Raw genomic sequence first — 22,204 nt, 5'->3', positions numbered from 1 at the left:
CTACCCAGCTAGCCAAATATTTTTTATCAATTTGTGAAAAGGATGTCTCCTGTTGATTTTGTTTGGCAACAAATACATTTCCTTTGGAAATAAGTATACATGTAATCTTGGCCTATTTGCAACTTGATAGGCAATCTTATATCATTATTTTATTTTAAATATATATTTTTAAATGCAGTCCACATATCTGCTAAATAATTCTTAAAATCAGCAATAGGAATGCATTTGCAAATTTCCATACATTTTACAGAAACTGTAACATGAAAAAAATTCAACATATTTTTAATTAAATTAAAGGCTCATGCTAGTGCTTAGCTACAGAAGCCGGTTGTGCAGTGGACACAGGATTATTCCTTCGGCAACCAAAATCTTAAAGTGATTAGGCATGCCAAATTCATCCCAAGAGACCTGAACATGAGCACATTTCCTCCAAACCAGATGGTTACATTTTAAGTCAATCAGTCATTTCAGTTCTAGCTGGCCGGCGGGTGATATTGTATGCTCAAGAAAAGGGCATTAGCTCTCACGTTCACCACAAAAACATTAACCGTAGTCATATGATCTGAAATAGTATGCTAGAGGCAATCGGAATCATACTGACCTGGAGGGAGGAATGACTTCTTGTGCCGTATTCACAGACTGTATTTGTAAGGTATTTGGTCAGGCCACTCTGGACAAGTGATCCACATATTACAAGAAATGGAACATTTGCGTGTATATACAGTACAATGCAAGGTCTTAGGCATTGTAGATTATGTAATATATACATTTGGTCTTAGATGTTTATTATTTTATGTGTCAGTAGAAAATAGCAAATTTAAGATTTCCAAAAAAAAGTAATGTTAGATAAATGTTTGTATGTCATTCATTAAATTAAGATATTAAATATTAGACCACTTTTCAGATAAAAACCTGACCACTACTGTCTGGAGAGCCAGAAGCAAGTCAGACAGCCAAAGAAGAACTGAGGCAAGTTGTTCCAATATATTTGGAACAATCTGATGAAAACCTCTCTCTATATACAGTACTCTATACACAGTGAGCTGAATGTTTGGGACAACATAGTCATAGGATTCTGTTGTCTGTGATTGCTTCAAGGGATTTGCAATAAGAGTAGTACATGGGCAAACTAAAGTCCAAAGCAATTGGCTCTTGCACTTCTGGTGTTTAAAATGCATTTTTCTTTTCAAATAGCTCATCATTGCTTAAAAGGTTTATCTGTAATAGTCTATAATTTAGAACTATTAAGAACGTTGCTTTGAATCCATTCAATACAATGTACGTACACTATTTACAATCACAAATGTGACTCCACACAGATGTAGCTATGCTACTTTTAACAATATTTATTAAATGATTACAATGTTAGATTGTAATACAATGAACAGCACAGTACAGTAATGACAAGCTGTGCATTTTTCACTCAAACCTGAAAGCACTATAATTATAAACATCCTATGCTTTTAATAGGGGTTCAATTTGAAGTGAAAACAGACAGTAATATAAAATGCTTCGTCTGATAACAATTTCCATTGGTTTCTGTCCTAGGAACTCACAGGCCATAAAGCATTTGCAGGAATAGTTATAGTCACTGGACCACAGATGATAGTGTGCTCTCCTGGGGTTATATCCCTTTCTAGGATACAATATTAGCACAGAAATAACTATTTAAAATCAGTAGCAATCTGTTCTTTTTGCACTATTTTATATTATTTTGGTATAATGAACAACACAAGCTGATGACCTATGCATAGAGAGAAGCCCGACTGTCTAGCTACGCAGAAACTTACTGGAGCAACAAGGGCACCTGGCTCTCAATTTTCTCAATATACAGATTAAATTAGAAGCTGTTGATGGCCATGATGGTTAAGCCTAGGATTGCTTTCCTATGCTCCAGTCCCAGCCGGAATGAGTCAATGCCCTTCCACTCTGATCTTACATAGACAGATTGTAAGATCTCATGGTGCAGTCTCATTTGAGAGCGAAAGCATCAGAATTCTCCATTTTGTTTCCCATGAACTTCCCCGTTAATGCCCTGCGGGCAGGTTCTTTCGTCATCTCCTACATGGCACAATCCCAACCGACACTTACAATTTAAATAAGTCACTGAAATCATTCCAAAGGTGAAAGCATTCTCCGTCAATTTGAGTGTGAGTTCAAAATCCTGATAAATCTTCTTGCCCCAAGTCTTTCATGTCATACACCCATTTTGTAATTCTACAGCTAAGTGGATGGAAATTCAAACTGCCAGACATGAAAATGGACAAAGCACCACTGTAATGTAAAATATACTCATAAATTAAAGTACCTGGAATCACATTCAGCCCTTAAACATGTTTTCAATGCCAGGTACAATGTTTTATGTTTAGCTTTTTATAGTCGATAATGAATGCAAGTGGGTCATCTCACGGTTCCTGTGCAGTAATAAATTCATCATCTGGGATTCAACAACATTTTAAATTGGTTTGGTTTGAAATTATGTAGACAGTTTATCTGAAAAATATTCATAATGTCCTTAACATTAACCTTGAGGTGGGGATGTAAGGGATTTACTCTCTGGCACAGACGGGCTGTTTAAACTGCAGAATCATTCACACCCAAGATGTTTTGATTACTTCATTCCATTTACCAAGGTTCCATTTAAACAAGACACAGACACAGACACGGAGTTTCATGCTTGGAGCACTGAAAATATTTCTGTCTAATAAATATAGACATTTTAATGTCACAGTTTTAATTGTAAATTATTTTCTGATGGTGGAAGAGTTGTGTATTCTTTGACAACAAAACATGCATATTCAAACAGCAGAACACACAATGAACACTTCACAAGAGGAACACAAAAGCAATGGCCTAACATCTGTGTCCAGATATGAGAATATGAACATTTTCTCTCGAGAAAGGCCAGGATGAAGCCCTAAAAGAAGCACTGAAAAACCTCACCAAACGAAAACATGTACGGCTAAGACCGTTAAATCCCACTGATGTCAGCCAATCGCGCCTTGACAAACTGGCCCTGGGGCAGGGCTTCACTGTCCTGGTGGTTGATGGGTACCAGGGCTCCACTAGAGTCTATGAGCACGGCGTCCTTTCTGAGGCTGTCGTAGTGTTTCTGTCTCTCCGCGATGGCCGTGCAGGCGGCCACCACCTCGTTGCTCTCAAAGTCATAGTCTGGAACCAGCTCAGGAGCATGGAGCAGCTGCTGCTTCACCTCTTCCTCCTCTCTGGCCTTCTCGTGCGCTGCTCTGCTCTGACTCTGCAGCTTCTGAGCCCAGCTGAGGTCCTCCTCCCACAGGGGGCGCTCCGCGGGACACAAGTGAATGGCCACCTGGAAGCTCCGTACAGCCTGAAAAACCAGAAGAAGACAATGTGCGTGATGAGCAATACTGAAGTTCACACCTGGCGAGATCAAAAAGCCATATTTGGTTTCAGAATAGGGTCTAGTCAGGGAGTGATGAAAAACGGAAAATGTATTTTTGACAAACAAATGACAATCAAGTAAAAATACTGCAGAATTGTGGCCTTCCAGAAAAAAATATTGTTACCTACAGGGCTTTACAGAGATGCTGAGATCTGAAGGAACCACTAAACCAATTAAGCGTCATCACAATGCACTTGACAGGAATTTTGCGTGTTTTTCAGATAGTGTAGTGCATTTTTTTTTATTTATATATTTGCCAAACCCCAGCACATCTTTAAAAGTCACAGATTTTCCTGTCATATGCTTCCAAGTCCAATTTAATGCTTTTGCATCATTCTTCGTACCATTTTGTTTCAGATTTTCTGCAGGCTTAGAAATAGCACTGGAAAGCCAAAGGACAACAACAAAAGCCACTTCATAAATTCAAACCTCCTTCAGCTGCCTTCAGTTAAAAGGGACTGGAGACTCACACTCAATCCTGTGCAAAATAATTAAACATCAATAGACAATTTTAAACATACTTGTAGAAATGTAGAAATCCAGTCTGCTGTGAACATGGTTGCTTGCAGTTTTAAATCTTACAAAAGTATACATACTGCAAACATACACTTAAAGATATTTTTACAAACCAACACAAAAAAAAGAAAAAGAAAAATTCCTTTATGCCATTTCATGTATTTATTCAGTATGCTACATAAACATCAAGCACTCCCATATTTTCCAATGAGCTCGAAGGCCTAATCGAGTACTAAAGCGTCTTGCTTCTGCTGAATACCTGCGTAGTGAACATACAGGTCCAAGCCTGCGCCAGGCACACTTAGAAACCTCTGAGGCTCCAGGGCTTGGGTGTGCTGAAATAGCATTTAGTTCCGACACAATGGCAAGATTTACTTATGTAAGAATTTTTATTTCCAACATCCTTAAGAACATTTTAGAAATGTTATGGAAGACACTTGCAAATATAAACATGAAGAATTTTGTTCTACTAGCTATACCTACATTATGTATATGCACTCTGATCTAAAGCTAGGGAACCTATTTTCTGGAAACAAACCTAATCCAAGTAGGGATTCTTTGTTACATATTACTGCAAATGTTTCCAATGATAACTCTGTCTGGATGTCTGAAAGTGAAGTCTGTTGAGAAAATAAATGATAATAATACATGCCTGCGTGCAATGTTCTTAAACAGTACAGTGCAGTACGCATGGGAAGTCCTGAATTCGTGGCAGGTTGGATAATGGAATTTGGAGCATACATAAACAGTCAGAGGGACAGGACCACAAGGAACAGTGATGGCCCATATATCATCAGACACTCACCAGATCCACCTCCCCCAGGCTAAGCTGAGCCCTCCCAAGGGTCTGCCATGCCTCCCACCACGGCGGGCGGAGCTTCACAGCCCTTTCAGCGGCTTGAACCGCCTGGAACACCTCCTGCAGACTCGTCAGGACCTGGAGGGGGGGTCAAAGGTCAAAGGTCTCAGAAGGTCAGGTAGCTGAAGCTCCTGCTGGCTGCTTAGATTTACAAACTTTGCTCCCGTGTGTTGCACAGATGTTTAGAAAGCAGGTAAATGACAAACTACTAACATTCTTCCTGCACTAGGAATTTAATTCCATTAGTCACTACAGTTACACTGCAATTTGGGAGTGTGTATACACTATCAGGGTAGAAATCCTGGATCTAGCCCAAAATGTCATAAAATACATGACTGTTGTACTCCATTTTGACTCAGTACTCCAGCAAATTGGATTTGAAATGAAACAATGAATTGGAGGCTAAAGTGCAGAAAGTCAACTCTAATTTGAGGGTATGTACATCCATGTAGGAATTTCCCTTTTTATACATACAGTAGCAGCGCCAAAAGTAAAGGGACAATTGCCTGCTCATCTGTTTCTAGGCCAGTTGTCATTGCATGAGAAGAAAGCTAATGAAAAGGCCATTCTAGGTGTGGCATCTGCTTTTGGAGACATATGAACCAAATAAGTGTCAATGTCAGAACCCCAGGCCACCATGAGGCTGAAAAATCCGAATAACTACTGCCATAGACATAGACAAAATTTTGGATGTGTCAAAACCAACCGTTTGATACATTGTTAGGAAACAAGAATGCACTGATCAGCAATAGCAATAGCAAGTGACCTGGCAGACCACTGAAGACCACGCTAGTGGATGGCTGAAGAATGCTTTCAGTTGTGAAGAAAAAAAACTTGCAACTGTCAAACAGATCAAGAACACTCTCCAGGTTATAGGCACAGATGTGGTAAAGACTGCCATAAAGAGAAAACTATACCAGCAGGATGTAAACCACTGATAAGCCTCAAAGACAGAATGAACAGGTTGCTAAAAAGTATATAAAAACTGCAGAGTTCTTGGACAAAGTTATGGACAGATCAGACAAGTATTAACCTGTATCAAAGTGATAGAAAGAGGAAAGAATGGAGAAAGAAAGGAACTGGTTATAACTTGAAAGTCAATGGGTGGCAATTGATCTTGCAGCAGGACCATGACTGCAAACATCCTGCTAAAGGCAGTATTTCAGGTTTAAAAAGTGAATGATCTTAACTGCCTAAGTCAATCACCTGACCTGGATCCTGCTGAAAACATGACTAAAGACAAAAAGCCAGTGAATCAAACAGGAAATAATGAGGATCAAATTAAAGCTGTCAGTCTGCACTTTAACCATATTGTAATTGTTTCATTTCAAATCCAATGTGTCCAATGTGAGTCAAAACGGCAAAATTAAGTCACCGTCCAAATACGGACGGACGGCACAGTACACGCGTGATTAAATGTACATGGATTTTTAACTGGACAGGTTTAAGCCCAGCGTACGGGGAATTCAAGTGCATAATGGAGTAGGACCACAGGCTGCCCTTAAACAAACGTACATAAACATGCATGCAGACATAAAGATCAACACAAAGTACAACACAAATTATGAGCCGACGTGCACCTGTCCAGAACATATGGTATATGGCTGACCGGTTATCCAAAGCAGTGTAACTACTGTACTACAGTACGTACTGTGAAGCAAACACTAAGAAAATGTGCATATTATAAATGCAATCCTTTACAAATGGGGAACGAAATCACATGTGGACTAAGGAAACTGAATATGAGTAGAGAAAGAAGAAGAGGAAAAACCACTGTCCTTTAGATGTAGGATGGTGTACGTCTAAATAATGTATAAATAGCAGAACGACGTTTTTCCACCTGCACTAACCACAACTTCTCAGTCTGTATGCAAAGGTAATTTAAAGACTTTGCATTTGTCCTCTTCCTCCCAAAGATGTGTGTAGAGAGCACTGCATGTCATAAAGACCCATTACAGAGCATTGTTGTGATTTTCCACAACAGATCAGAAAATCCAATTTATGTGACCGAGAATCTACGCAAACGAGCAGTATGTCTATAAATAACATATTGAAAGGACTCTGGGAAATGACGATATGAAAACGCCTCTGACGTCAAGTGCATGCATTCATTAGGATTGGAGCACTGCAGAAGACCACGGAAAAGAACACTTAGCGCATCACAGAAAATGGCTCCTGCAGAACAGCCAATGCGCTACACTGATATTTATTACCATCAGCTCATTTTAGCCTTCCTCGAAGCCTCTTGGAACAGCCTTGTCCCAGTGACATTCCCATCATATCAGAACTTGGCAACTAAACGCTGCATTGTTGATGGCCCTTCAGCAGCTATAACAACACTGTTCATGTGCCACGTGAAGCACACCGACTACACACTCCAAGAAACGTCTTCCAGGGCGCCAATGTCAAAACATGTCAAAAGGAGGAATCCCCTTGCCTTAGCTAAAATAAAAAGGGGTTGCCTTCATTAGATTACAAGCCAAACGCTCCCAACTTCTATTGTACTATGATATATTTACAAATTACTGCCATCTCTTTCCATCCTTAGGTTGATTGTAAGTTTGCTCCATGATTGGGTATACGGCCATACCTTTCTCAGTCTACAGCAGTTACAGCACTGAATACATCACAGGAGCCTTCAGTAATGAGTTTATGCCTTTTTATAGTCAAGACAATTTAACAATAGCTTTAGCACTGTGACTCCATCTCTGACCACCCTTTGTACTAGTGTCTGCACTAAGGTATGCTAATGTTTTGCTGACTGCACAGAAGATACTGTATATAAACAGCTATAATAAACAATGGATGAGAACAGACCTTAACAACACCTCAAGCTCTGTGAACCAAGGTTTCACAGTAACAGACACTCATGAATCAACACAATACATTAAACAGCCCAAGACCTGAACATCTACCGTCAGAACACAGACATAATTAATAATACCAGGAAATATATATATATATATATATATATATATATATATATATATAATAATGATGAGAAAACAACAGGCATGCTCTACTGTAGCTCTCAACTTTCCATGAAACAAATTATTTCATATTTTTATACATATTCACACATTTACTTTACAGAACATTGAAGTACTCTGTAGGCACACTAACAATTATAGACTTTTCTAAAGAGGAACTGCAAGTTTTTCCTCACAATATTTAAACCACACACCAATGACGGAAGAAAACAGTTTAGGGAACATCTGATAATGTTCTTACATACATCCTGTCTCAGAATGACGCAATATTCAAATGGCTCATTCAACGCCTCATTGGGTTATTTCCTGAAAGATTTTTTTCAGCATGTCAATATGATCTTTTCAATATAGGGCAATATTGAAAAGTGTAGGGATTCAATGGGATTTATTCCAATGCACTTAGACTGTTTATGCCATTCAATCAATTTGCTCTGGAGTATCTGCTAAACTAATGTAATGTAGTGTAATGTAAGTAAAAGACTTACATTAATGTAGTGTAAGGTAAGTAAAACACTTACATGTAGTGTAATGGGCGGCCTGTAGCATGGTGGATAAGGTAAATGACTGGGACACGCAAGGTTGGTGGTTCTAATCCCAGTGTAGCCACAATAAGATCCGCACAGCCGTTGTGCAAGGCCCTTAACCCTGCAGTGCTCCAGTGCCCTTAACCCTGCAGTGCTATACAGTATGTCAACCCATGTGCAAGGCAGATTTGGAGACGTGTGGTATCTTAAACTCACTGTGTTTTATATTGAATTTAGAGTGAATCTAAAGGACTCACTCTATGATACAGCACTGAACAGTTGGCATACCTGTGCCTTCATCTCATACAGAGCAGCATCTTCTGGAGTTAACTGTATGGCTTCATCCCATCTCTTGACTGCTTCCCACTGCCTGCAGGCAAACAAATGGCTGTCATTTACCAGTGTGAGGTAGGTATTCAACCCCCCAGACAGTAAGGGACAGACACTCCAGGTATCACTCTCTTGCAATAACACCCACACACAGACAGGAACCCACGTGCCTCCAGGCGCACACACTTCACAGGTAAAAGAGCACAAAAGACTCTGGATGATGTCTGAGTATCAGACCCCCTACTGACCAAAAGCTATCATTACATTACATTACATTAATGGCATTTGGCAGACGCTCTTATCCAGAGCGACGTACAACAAAGTGCAAAGTGCATACCCATAACCAGAGGGAAGTACAATTTCAACTGCTACCTGCACAACAAAGATAAGGACCAGGGCCTATTTGATTATCGTTTTGTTTGTTGTTGTTTTTTTGGGGGGGGGGGTTTTATCGTAATACCGCAACATGCAAATGTATGAACAAACCCCTTACCTAGCCAAACACTGCTTACCTAGCCAAACTAAACATCCTGATACACAAGTAAATCACAGAAAGCGATTTACTATCAGGTAGGTAATGGGTAGGTTTGGAAACATTAATTTACCAATACAAGTCACATTCCTGTTTCCCACCAATGAGAGCAATGAAGTCAAAAGGGGTTTTTATAGCCACCCACTTATCACATTGGGCCTCACGCAAAAACATTTTATTATTCTTATCGTACATTTTCTATAACCGAGTGTGCCACCTCAGATACAGCAAACGCTTTTTAACTTCAGAAAATCTTATCTATACAGTTGACGCCAAAGTTATTAGCCCCCCTTGTGAAATCAGACAAACCCTTTGATTTCTCCATGGAAATTACCATTAACACTTGTGATTTTCCCCTACATTTGCTGACAAGTTGAAATAAGAAAAGGCAAAAATGACACAGCCAAAATGATTTGCCTGGTCATATTACCCTTTCTGGGCCACAACTGACAACAACCTCTTAGAGTAGTTCTTCACAAGGTTGGCACATGTCTCGAGGGATTTTGGCCCATTCTTCCATAGCAAATTGTTCCAGCTGGTCCAAATTGCGTGGTTTCCGAGCAATGGACATTCACTTTGAGCACCCGCCAGATTCTCAATAGGATTGAGATCTGGGCTCTGTGCAGGCCACTCCAGGACCTTGGTTTTGGTGTCCTTTAATAACTGTTAGACCAATTCTGAGGTATGCTTTGGATCATTGTCTTGTTGGAAGACCCAGCGACGACCTAAGCTTAGATTAAGAGCAGATTTCTTCATATTATCCCTCAAAATGTCAATATAATTATATTTTTTCTTGATGTCATGCACCCAAACAAGGCTCCCTGTGCCTGAGGCTGCAAAACAGCCCCACAGCATGATGCTCCCACCACCATGTTTAACTGTGGGAACTGTGTTCTTAGGGTTGAAGGCCTCGCCCTTTCTCCGCCAAACATAAGCAAAATCCATGTGCCCAAACAGTTCCAGTTTAGTCTCATCAGACCAAAGGACAGACTTCCAAAACTCATCTTTACCTTTCAAATGTTCACGGGCAAACCTCAGTCTGGCTCTGATGTGCCGCTCTTTGAGTAAAGGGGTTCTTCTGGAATGATGACCCTGAAGCCCACCACAATGAAGAGCCCTCATAACTGTGTTCCTAGAAACATTAACTCCAGAAGAGGCCAGGTCAGCAACAATCATCTTGGCAGATGTCCGGGGCTTCTTGTTGACATCTCTGACTATTTTCCTCTCCAGAGTTCTTGAAATCTTGCGCTTTCGACCACGCCCAGGTTTGTTTCTTACAGAATTTGTCACCTTGTACTTAGCAATGATGCAACGTACAGCTGTTCTAGACACTGTAAAACGCTTGGAAGTGGCAGTATAGCCTTCCCCCTTATTATAAGCCTCCACTATCTTCTTTCTGAGCTCAAGACTGATTTCCTTTGTCTTTGGCATGGTGAGTAAGAGTAGTCCCTCTCAATGTGTTCAAGTGCCCTGTTCTTTGGAGTCCCTTACATTACATTATTGGCATTTGGCAGACGCTCTTATCCAGAGCGACATACAACAAAGTGCATACCCATAACCAGGGATAAGTGTGCTGAAAGACCCTAGAGGGAAGTACAATTTCAATTGCTACCCGTACAACAAAGATAAGGACCAGGGCCTATCTTCTTCCTTTTTTTTTTCCCTTTTTTTTTTTAAAGCTCAATGCTGATTGAATGCTCAGGTGTTGTTGGGAAGCTAATTGACTGCACAGGTGTGGTTTGAAAGCTAATTCGTAGATTTTATGTGTTTTGAAAGCAAAAATGCACATGGGGGCTAATATTTTTGACCACCCCATTTTTCACTATATTTGATATAAAGCAAGCCTAAAAATGTATTTTACATTCCAAAATGTACCAAAAGCTACTAAATAGCACTGGTGAATGTTTGATTATATCAAGTTTTAGCAATAATGCAAGCATTTGGCGGAATTTTAGGAAAATGTTCATAATTCCTGGGGGGCTAATAATTTTGGCCTCAACTGTATGTAAATGAGCACAGGTTCATGAGAATTGTGAATTAGCATAATTTGACTCCCCGGAAATGCCATATAAGGCATTTGTCTGGAATACTGTCCGTTCTGTCCTGCATCTGTCCGTTCAATGGGAGGTACTGCAGATGAGTTAAATTGAAAAATGGCGAATGGGATGAGCCAGAACCATGTCTAGCACATAGTCGGCACTGGTTTCCTTCGCTTCTCAGATAGAAGATTCTAACAGGTTATCACACAGGTGTGATTAGTTGTCATCAGTAGGAGTTTTACATGACCAAAAAAATATTCAAAAAAATCTCTTCGTACAAGCTTGCATCTCAGATAGACTGTGCTGAATCCAGAGACCAGTCTGTAATTCAGATGGACTGTGCTGAATCCAGAGACATTACATTACATTACATTACAAGGCATGTAGCAGACGTTCTTATCCAGAGCGACGTACAATGAAGTGCAGAACACAAGTACAAGTACAAAGAGGACGGAAGAGGACAGTACAGTTCCGAGTCCTAGTGTAACCATACAGATACAATCGGAACCCTTAAAGAATACATCAACTTCCAAACTAGCATACCACAGTTGGCAGCTAGAATACCACAACAATACAATAGCTAATAGCTGTCTGTAATTCAGAAGGACTGTGCTGAATCCAGTCTGTAATTCAGATGGACTGTGCTGAATCCAGAGACCAGTCTGTAATTGAGATGGGACTGAATTCTGATTTTCGTTGCGGTTTCTGGGCTGCTGCTCTGAAAGTGTAATAAAGATCATGTCACCACATAGCGCAGTATGTGATCCACAGCACTGTGGTCATGCTACCTGCTAGCAAACCATCAATCAGATTCAGGGGCAGTTCAGCCATGCTCGTAAGTAAGCCATCTACACAATCTACCATAGCACCTTATCATGGTCAATATATCACAGGGCCAGTCCCTACTAGGCCTTTGTAATCACTTCACATGCTCTTTACTCCTTACTTTTCTGTGAACGGGGACTGAGGAGACATCAGTGGAGGGACTTTCCCTTATCTCGCTCACTTTCATCAAAGGTGCTGACATGGCACACATGGCAGTGACAGCTACCCTAGCTACTGAGTTCTGTCTGCAGCACATTGACAGCCCTGGCATTCAATGTGCCATGTTTAATTTTGTACCATTTAGAGGTCAGGTTCGCTTCTGAACACCAATATATTAATTTTAAAAGGCTTTTTGACCAGGGGTGCCCAATTTTTTGCATACGACTGTATGTCTGAACACACACACTGATTCCACGCTCCCCACCAGCGAACCCTGTACAGAGCAGACACCTCTCTTCTGCTCCATTCTGTGCGTGGGAGTTCTTCTGTTTGTGTATAGACTGAGTGCACTATGCATCATCCAATAACATTGGCCGACCGCACTTTACTCATGGGCAAATGGGAAAACCTATGAGGATGTAACATGCCAAGACAACAGGCATGGAAACGGAGTGACCGTTCAGAAGCCCCATACTCCTGTGATTAGCTGATTGATGTGCAATGCATTGCCATGCAATAAAGATTCGCAGATAAGAATTTATTGCAAAGTCTCATCACACCCATTTCCGCAAACAATATTTGTTGTATAACAGCACTGGTATACGTACATAGAAAGTGAACAAGCATTACATGATTTATTTTAGACACATAACTTCCTTATTTATTCAAATAAGGACGTTATGACCGGATTTAAATCATTCTGAATCAACACCCATATATTGATAATTTTATTATGGGCAATCCCAAGCCAAACCAGGTTTTAGTGCAGGAAGATGGTTATATATTCACAAAGTAAACGTAGTGTCACCAATGATGACAACATTGGGAAAGTTCATGGCTCATATTTGATGCAATGACAATGGTAGATAATAGTATATGATTCAACCGTAGACCCATAGTAAAGTAGATGTAGGACATTTCTCAAGATTAAAATGTTCTCCCTTCTGCCAGGAAGGGTACTCCTCAATGACTGTGCAGAACAGCCCATGGACCATAGAGTAGAGCTGCCAGCACAGGCTTCAGAGAAGAACAGCCTACACGCTTCTCTGAACTCTACCCGAATCACTCTACAGTGAAAGGTCAGGACTCACTACAAACAAGTGAAATACATATACTTTGCATAATGTTTTTTTTTTTTTTACCAAGAACTGTCACACAGATACCTTACAGGGGGCAGAAGGAGAATTGGGCAGAAACCAGGCCAGAACCACCAAAAAGCATTTAAGTGAAGTAAAAGTGTCCCTACCTCTCTTCCTTTCCACAAATACACGAATGAGTAAGTTGTGGAAAGAAAGAGAGTATAATCCAACAGGTACTCACACAACCCTGTGAGTATGTGTCCAGGCGGGACGTGGGCGGGGCGAGGAGCGGACAGTTCAGTCCGTGACCGCAGTCATCGGTGAACCAACCGTCTGGCGCCCCGGTAATGCCAGAAACGTCCATACCTACATTACAGCATTGTATTATTTCCCCTCAACCACAGGGTAAAAAAAGTATTAGTCAACGTGTGAAAATAGATGAGCAGCATAACTAAACCTTGTACTCCGACAGACTGAATTAACCGTACAGGAAAAGGGGGAGGCCTTGCTTACTTCAAATGGGGAGACAAAAGTGAGTCAACTCTGGTTTTGGGAGGCTGGCAGTACCAAGAAAAAAAATTCTGAGTGATGTAACAAACCTGCTACCCGTTTACCTGGAAAGCTTTAATGACTGAAGGGGCACTTTACAAAGAATACCATCTCTCACCCCGATCTTTCTTTTTCTATTTCTCATATTTACTAAATGGCTCTCAGGAGGCCTGTAAAGCAAATCGGTACTCTATAATATTAACCGGTATCTCTGTGGTCTGGAGACCTGATCTATGTCTGTACTGCTCTCTGCACTTCATGGATAGTGAAATTTCCCAATCCTACATCAATAATTACAGGCCACGACAGACGAACACACGCACATGCCTAGTACGTTCCAGAATGTGGACACTCGTGTGATACATTTTCACAACATTTTACATGTTTAAAACATGCATCAAGATGCCCACCATAAACAATCCTAATGTCTCTTCTTATCAAAACAGGCTTCCATTTACAATCAAGCGAGGAGTCAATATTACAATACAACACACATTACTGATATCACAGGAGCATGCTCATAAGAGCCAAAACAAATTACCTTCAGGTCCAGACTCAGCATCACACATAACCACATTGTAGCTCACTGTACCAGAAAGGCATCATTTCCTTGTTAAAATTCAGTTACTTGAGGAAAATGTCATTAAACTCAAGTTATCGAAAGCAACGACCGTCCACAGCGTAAAGCTGCACCGGATCAAAAAGACCTCAAACTATTGTGTGTGTGTGTGTGTGTGTGTGTGTGTGTGTACATGTGTGTATGTGCACATTCCTATTCTACATGCTTGTGTGACATTACCTTCACAAGCAGAAGCGGAGCAGAGAAATCAGCATCTCTCACCTGTCACTATAGCGTGACTTCTTCCCCAAGGCTATTCACGACAGAGCAGTACTGAGTGATTCATCGAGTCACTCAAGGGAGAAATTAAATTAATGCCCGGAAAGAATGAATTCATTGTGTTCAAAGTGGTTTAAATGACTTGTATCACCAGAAACTGGAATGACTCATGGTCTTCTAGCACAGAGGCATTACACTGTGAATTCCCCACTCAGTAGGAAAAGGGTTTTATGCACGTGGAATAAAATTATGTTGGCCCCCTTCACATAAAATATCTCAGTCTTATCAGATATTGTGATGACATGACAAGATGAAAAAAAAAAAAAAAAAAAAAAAAAAAAAACCTAAAACCTAATCCATTATCAGTCTTTAGATATCAGAGAAAGAGATTTTTTTTAAACTTTCCAGAACACAGCAATGATTGCTTTAGACAGTGGCAGAATAATTGTTATGACAGTTCCCTCAAGCAATTTATTATGTGGTTACTCATTGAAGATTTGCAGTAGGCTCAGTAGCACACAGACTGCAGTAGGCTCAGTAGCATGCAGACTGCAGTAGGCTCAGTAGCACATATTCTGCAGTAGGCTCAGTAGCACATAGTCTGCAGTAGGCTCAGTAGCACATAGTCTGCAGTAGGCTCAGTAGCACATAGTCTGCAGTAGGCTCAGTAGCACGCAGACTGCAGTAGGCTCAGTAGCACACAGACTGCAGTAGACTCAGTAGCACGCAGATTGCAGTAGGCTCAGTAGCATGCAGACTTCAGTAGGCTCAGTAGCACACAGACTGCAGTAGACTCAGTAGCACACAGACTGCAGTCGGCTCAGTAGCACACAGACTGCAGTAGACTCAGTAGCACGCAGACTGCGATAGGCTCAGTAGCATGCAGACTGCAGTAGGCTCAGTAGCACACAGACTGCAGTAGGCTCAGTAGCAGACTACAGTAGGCTCACTAGCACACAGACTACAGTAGGCTCAGTAGCACGCAGACTGCGATAGGCTCAGTAGCATGCAGACTGCAGTAGGCTCAGTAGCAGACTACAGTCGGCTCAGTAGCACACAGACTGCAGTAGACTCAGTAGCAGACTACAGTCGGCTCAGTAGCACACAGACTGCAGTAGACTCAGTAGCAGACTACAGTCGGCTCAGTAGCACACAGACTGCAGTAGACTCAGTAGCACGCAGACTGCGGTCGGCTCAGTAGCATGCAGACTGCGATAGGCTCAGTAGCATGCAGACTGCAGTAGGCTCAGTAGCAGACTGCAGTAGGCTCAGTAACACACAGACTGCAGTAGACTCAGTAGCACGCAGACTGCAGTAGACTCAGTTACACGCAGACTGCAGTAGACTCAGTTACACGCAGACTGCAGTAGGCTCAGTAGCACGCAGACTGCAGTAGGCTCAGTAACACACAGACTGCAGTAGACTCAGTAGCACGCAGACTGCAGTAGACTCAGTAACACACAGACTGCAGTAGACTCAGTAGCACGCAGACTGCAGTAGGCTCAGTAACACACAGACTGCAGTAGACTCAGTAGCACGCAGACTGCAGTAGACTCAGTTACACGCAGACTGCAGTAGGCTCACTAGCACACAGACTACAGTAGGCTCAGTAGCACGCAGACTGCAGTAGACTCAGTTACACACAGACTGCAGTTGGCTCAGTAGCACGCAGACCACAGCAGGCTCAGTTGTGCAGGAAATGCTACAAAACAACACGGTTTCCCCACATCCTCCACTGCTTCCTGTCAACTGCTCATGTGCCTATGTTATTCTCTGCTGTCCAGCGCTTGCAGTGAATGGCCCCAATAAACTGTACAAGGGGGAGGTGAAGGCCAACCTTTCAACACAGACATTCTACATGGAATAGCGATCAGGGATGGAAAATCATTGTTCATACATTGTAGTTTTTGTCATTCCATATCCTTACAAAAGCATCATTTTGGTGTATATTTATGGACTACAGTCTCTGCTATGGAAATGCTTAAAAGCATTACACTGTTTTTCTAAAATATTTTTTAAACTTTAATTTAATTATAATATTGTAAGATTGCCAGTCAAGACTAGTTAGGGACAAAATGTCACAAACGAACAGGGACAACAAACCCTTTAAATGTGGATTCATAGTCACACTTAAATACACAAACCATTTCTTTTTCTTTTTGTGTCTGCACATAAAATTGCTGTAGGTTGGGCAACTAATCTCATTCAGATGGATTTATTGAAAATCAAACTTGTGCTTTTGGAGAGGATGCACCTTTTCTCTTCCCTTTCCACATCCTCTGCACACCCTATAGCACATCCTTTAGGTAAAATTAACAGTTTTGATCCTCTGCACACCCTATAGCACATCCTTTAGGTTAAATTAACCGTTTTGATCCTCTGCACACCCTATAGCACATCCTTTAGGTTAGATTAACTGTTTTGGTCCTCTGCACACCCCATAGCACATTCTTTAGGTTAAATTAACAGTGTTGATTCTCTGCACACCCTATAGCACATTCTTTAGGTTAAATTAAGTTTTGATCCTCTGCACACCCTATAGCACATCCTTTAGGTTAGATTAACGGCTTTGTTTGTGCAGAGATATTCCTGAACAGTTTCTTCCTGAAGACACCTTTTTTTTTATACCCATATTGACGTTACAGAGGTCACATTTCATGCATTGTTTAACAAGGGCAGCACCAGAAACTACTTTTCTTCCTCATCCACATAGTTTGCTCAGTTAAGCATTAATGTAAATAACTATAACGCACATTTTAAGTCAGACATAAATTCTGTATTGAACGATGCCAGGATTGTGTGGGCGTGGTCTGGACCGCCTCACCACCCCACCTCCCTCCTGTACACAGAAGTAAATGGTATTGGAGAAGGAGGTAGACTGAGAGAGCGATGAGGTCGTTAGAGGGATGAAGAGCTGAAAAATAGCAAGATACAAACTCCACACAGAAAGGCCCCCTGGCCGGGATTTTAACCCTGGACGTTGCTGTTGGGAGTCAAAAAAATTTTATATTTGCAAATCTCATGAAACTATGGGAGGAGATATGGAATGAGTGTAAAACATTTATCGAGGACCCTGACCCAATAGCTCAGAGTCTATGATACCATACTATGATACCAGCATTCAATGTAGTTTGCAGGCATTCACAGATTTCCCTTTACATTCACTTTGTAATTACTCCCTCTGCTGGAAAGACAGCGTGTTGCCTTCTGCATGAGAGGAAAAAAGCCAAGGGATAAATTTACAACCGCACCAGTTTTCTCTTCGAGTAGCTAATTGTTTGTCATGTATAGGAGGTTGCAGAATACAATCTGGGCAGTCAGATAATCGCCTATGAAATGTACATACACATTATTATAGCCAAGTGCCAAAACTCTTTTACTGCGATTTAGGAGAAACGTTTAGAAAGACTAAATGTTTTCTTTTGCTTCAAATTTACCGGCAAACGAGTTTCAGCAGCTCTTATTACAACCTGATTGTAACCACACATCATTTACGGGCACTGAAGCACTTAGGCGGAGCATTCCAGAATGTCTCTCGCCAAGAGGAGATTAGGAGAGCCAAGACTTTCTTCACGGCGAAAATGCCTCAAGCTCCTTTTGGCAGTAAAACAGGGTATCTCCGTCATGATGGTGACCATTTCTTGGATGAAGCGAGGGGAAAATCCTCACTTAGCAGAGAAACTACAGTGGCAGCTGCTCTAGGACCTGTTGATGAGGTCAAGAATCACAGTGTGTGATTCCATCTCATTAAACAAACTGAACGAGAAACACTCCTGTAAACCCCCTGTGAATAGGCTGGGACAATTTGCTTCTGAAGCAAAACCAAATTTGAGAAATTCATTTAGATTTATTTTTCTAATTTGCCCTATAATAGTATGTGCGGTTTCACATTTTGTGCTAAATGACCTCTTTTTACAGGAGACTATGAGCATGCATGGTTACATTTCTATTATCTCCTCACATATTGCATGTGGATCATGCACTGGATCTGGGTAACCTTGATCTAGCATGTTTTCTTCTGCATAAAATAATGACTAACTACTAAGCTTTAAAAAAAGTACACATTTTACTTGAACTTACAATAATGACCTCCGGTCATTGAGACACCCTACAGTCACCCATCCTACATAACAACATTCATTTATATCATTCTAACTTGGAATATGAAATATATTTCTGCTAACTAGAGATTAAATTGAAAGAGATGTAAGACTGTCACTTGAGTGCCATGCATCACTCAGGTGGGCGTGAAAGATTGAGAATAGATTGGCACCCCTTAACTGAGAAGCACTTTGATATGAAGGAGCTGAACGGTCACTGACCTGCCTTCTTCAGCCAGCAGGGCCCCTTCGTCCTTCAGTCTCTTGCTTTTTGCAGCGCAGTCCTCCTGCAGCACCCCCCGCCGCCGCTTGATGGCGTGGACCCAGTCCACATCGTGATCGCCCTCCTCGTGCCCCGCCCCATGCCTCGCCCCCTCCGCTTCTGCCTCCGGCTCTGCCTCGGCCTCGAAGAGCTGGACTGTTGCCTTGGAGACCTTCTCACCGGCTTTCCGCTTCCAGCCAAACGATGCCATCCTGCTGGGATGAAAAGTGTCCCAAGTGTCCCACGTGAATTCATTCAGAGCCCATCCAAAATGCTTTTACATGGTAGAATAATGTATATTCTTCCATCATTCAGCTTAAACAATGGCCCTTTGCACAGACACTGGCACGGTTATCTTTTTACACAAGCATAAGATGTGGAGTTCAACCTACAGTATGACATCAGTAACTAATTTGTACAACAATATTTTGTTCTCTGAAGTACAATGCTGTTTAACTTAGAAAAAATCTTTGGGCAAGGCAAGACAGTTTGGAAGTTCTTTTCAAAGCATAAACTCTCAATGAACTGTGAATGGCAGCCGAGGAAACCTAAATTGGTCCAAATGAGACCCTAACCATCCACTTGACTTACAAAGGCATACAACTAAACTGCTGGACCAAGGTTCAGTAAAGGCAGCTCATTTTTACATTTTACACCGGCAGCAATGGAACTCAGCGGAGAATGCAGGGAGCAAGGTGGGAAACTGCATTCAAAGTTTCTGATTTTACTTTTGTCAAAATACAGACATGTATTTTTGTAAAAAAAAATTCTCCTTGCCACAAATATTAAAATTAATCTAACCTAGCCCACAAGGAATAAATGAGGCTAATTTGGGTTTGTTTCCGTTTTATGCGACATGGGTTTAGTAAATGTTCCCCGGAAGAGTCAACACCTGACAATAGTTTCACATCAATACCTCTGCTCATTCACTGGTAGCTAACTATGAGGGTCATGGTGGATATCTGATGGAAATGATGTAATTCACTTAAATGTCAGGCAGCGTACCAAACTCTGTACCAATAGTTTGCCACGAACAACATTAAATAATTATCAAAATACTACCTACTGTGACTATAGGTTGGGTAGGCATATTCTGACATTCGTGAATTCTAAAGCAGACGACGCGGCCATTTCATGCACACTGGTGGCATTTAATTTTTTCTGCGTTACTTTGCAGCTAACGTTAGCTAGCCCGAGACAGCTACGATCTGTGACAATGACAGTTTACACAAACGGCACAAGTGTTCCTTTCCAGACGTTTATACTGAAAGTACGTTAACCTCAACTGCAATGAGATATGATCTAACTAACAGTTATGTGATCAAAACTAACAACATACTCACAAAATTCAGATGTTGTCGACCTTTCAACTTTCCCCTACAAACCCGGAAATAAAACATGGAATATTTTCTGCTCTGCCACATTTAAAGGAATAGTACCCAGTGCCTACTGACTGAACTTTGAGAAACTTGACAAAGCGGAGCAGACTTCTGTGGTCCTGTGGACATGTAAAAAAAATAAAATAAAAATAAAAACACAAATATGTTGTATTGTTAGATAACTTGTGAAATAACGCAACTTTTCGTTAATGTGATTGAAGATTTAAAACGCGCTGTAGCCTCGGGGTTTGAAATCATGACACGTGGGGTTAATCTGCACAACATACACTATCAAAGCAACAAAAATGTATAGCCAATAGATAATTAAAAATAATTCCATTAAGAAGCCACGTGCATAGCCCAAATTATCAATTTACAATAGTGGTCAACATGATTTATAAGTATGTTAACTCCATCCATCTCTAAGATCCCTCAGTCAAAGATCCAGCCATGAAGATCAAGTTTCCGTAGGAACTCAGGGATACATTTGAGAGGCACAGATCAGGAAAAGGGTATGACAAAACATCACACAATATCCACTTGAGTACGGTCTTGTCAATTATTTACTCGTAAAAGGTGTATTATATATCAGGCTGTCCGTCCAAACAATGCAGGCTGGAAGAAAGTCATTAAAGGAAATCACCGTGATGCAAAGAGTATTCATGGGTGGGAAGTTCACAAGTCTTGAATATTCTGGTCACTCTACATTATTGGCCTGTATGGCAGCAGTATGCCTGAAAAACCGATTCCTAAATCCGAAAATCTAACTCTGACTGTCCAAACTTGAAGGACTATACACTCAGTGAGCACTTTATTAGGTATTTACTAGATTCAAGTCTTCTGCTGCTGCTGTAGCCTATCCATTGAGAGGTTTGACGTGTTGTGTGTTCACCACTGTTGCAATGCGTGGTTATTTGTGTTACGGTCACCTTCCTGTCAGCTTCGACCAGTCTGGCCATTCTCCTCTGACCTCTCATTAACAACGCTTTTCTGCCCGCAGAACTGCTGCGCACTGAATGTTTTTTAGTTTTTGCACCATTCTCTGCAAAGACTAGAGACCGCTGTGGGTGAAAATCCCAGGAAATCAGCAGTTTCTGAGATACTCACACCACCCTGTCTGGCATCGACAATCATTCCCCGGTCAAAGTCACTTAGATCACATTTCTTATCCATTCTAACATTTGGTCTGAAAAACAGCTGAATCTCTTGACCACATCTGCATGCTTTTATTAATTTACTTGCTGCCAAATGATTGGCTGATTTAATATTTGTATTAACAAGCTGGTGTACAGGTTTACCTGATAAAGTGGTCAATGAGTGTATACAGTACAAACTTAACACTGAATTGGTCAACAACATGCATACTTATGAAGTTTTCAGTGGCAGCATCATGCCATGGGGATGCTTATCAGAAAGAGGCTCAGAATTAAATGTAAAAACACATTTTTTTTAAATGTATGTAATGGGAACTATGAAATGGGAAGCTTGTCTTGATTGAGGGGAAAATAGATGGAGAGAATTGCAGGAAAATCCTAGAAGAAAACCTACATCAGGTAAAAATGGCTAAGACCAGAGTCCCATTCCACTTTTCAGCAGTGCAAGACACAAGGGAGTCTGTCCACTCTTCAAGCCACCATTTGTGGCATGATGTAAAAATAGCATGTCTATGAAAAATCCCAAAGACTATAACCAATTTGATCAAGTTCCAAATTCCATTCATTTTAGTCTTACTTTGGCAATCTTTAGTAGTTATATTTTCTGGCTCAACCCACTCACCACTGAAATATCCAGTAATTGTTTTT

General features: G+C 41.1%; 1 protein-coding gene across 4 annotated transcripts; it reads right to left on the bottom strand.

Annotated features, from left to right (window-relative positions):
• Window positions 1-1,322: 1,322 nt before the first annotated feature.
• On the bottom strand, window positions 1,323-20,488 carry ttc33 (tetratricopeptide repeat domain 33). 4 transcript variants are annotated; one of them, XM_061262371.1, is made up of 5 exons: window positions 20,367-20,488; window positions 18,984-19,238; window positions 8,599-8,680; window positions 4,743-4,874; window positions 1,323-3,346 (listed from the first exon to the last, which is right to left on the bottom strand). In XM_061262371.1, exons 2-5 carry the CDS (start codon window positions 19,232-19,234, stop codon window positions 2,972-2,974), a joined length of 840 nt encoding a protein of 279 aa, XP_061118355.1. In that variant the 5' UTR covers window positions 19,235-19,238; window positions 20,367-20,488; the 3' UTR covers window positions 1,323-2,971. The 4 variants fall into 4 exon arrangements, with proteins under 4 accessions (XP_061118355.1, XP_061118357.1, XP_061118358.1 ...); XM_061262373.1 differs by having other exon boundaries at window positions 18,984-19,235; window positions 20,367-20,439; XM_061262374.1 differs by lacking the exon at window positions 20,367-20,488 and adding an exon at window positions 20,090-20,345.
• Window positions 20,489-22,204: the final 1,716 nt, after the last annotated feature.

The sequence above is a fragment of the Conger conger genome, chromosome 12, assembly GCF_963514075.1.
Source record: "Conger conger chromosome 12, fConCon1.1, whole genome shotgun sequence".
NCBI lineage: Eukaryota > Metazoa > Chordata > Actinopteri > Anguilliformes > Congridae > Conger > Conger conger.
This window is presented reverse-complemented; position numbering and strand designations above follow the sequence as displayed.

What these genes read in the sequence shown, in the direction of transcription:
- ttc33 (XM_061262371.1), bottom strand. Translation starts at nt 19,234, where the DNA reads ATGGCATCGTTTGGCTGGAAGCGGAAAGCCGGTGAGAAGGTCTCCAAG. An exon ending in CTGCTGGCTGAAGAAGGCAG is followed by an intron (nt 8,681 to 18,983) that starts GTCAGTGACCGT and finishes GTTTGCCTGCAG; the next exon opens with GCAGTGGGAAGCAGTCAAGA. An exon ending in TGTATGAGATGAAGGCACAG is followed by an intron (nt 4,875 to 8,598) that starts GTATGCCAACTG and finishes CCCCCCCTCCAG; the next exon opens with GTCCTGACGAGTCTGCAGGA.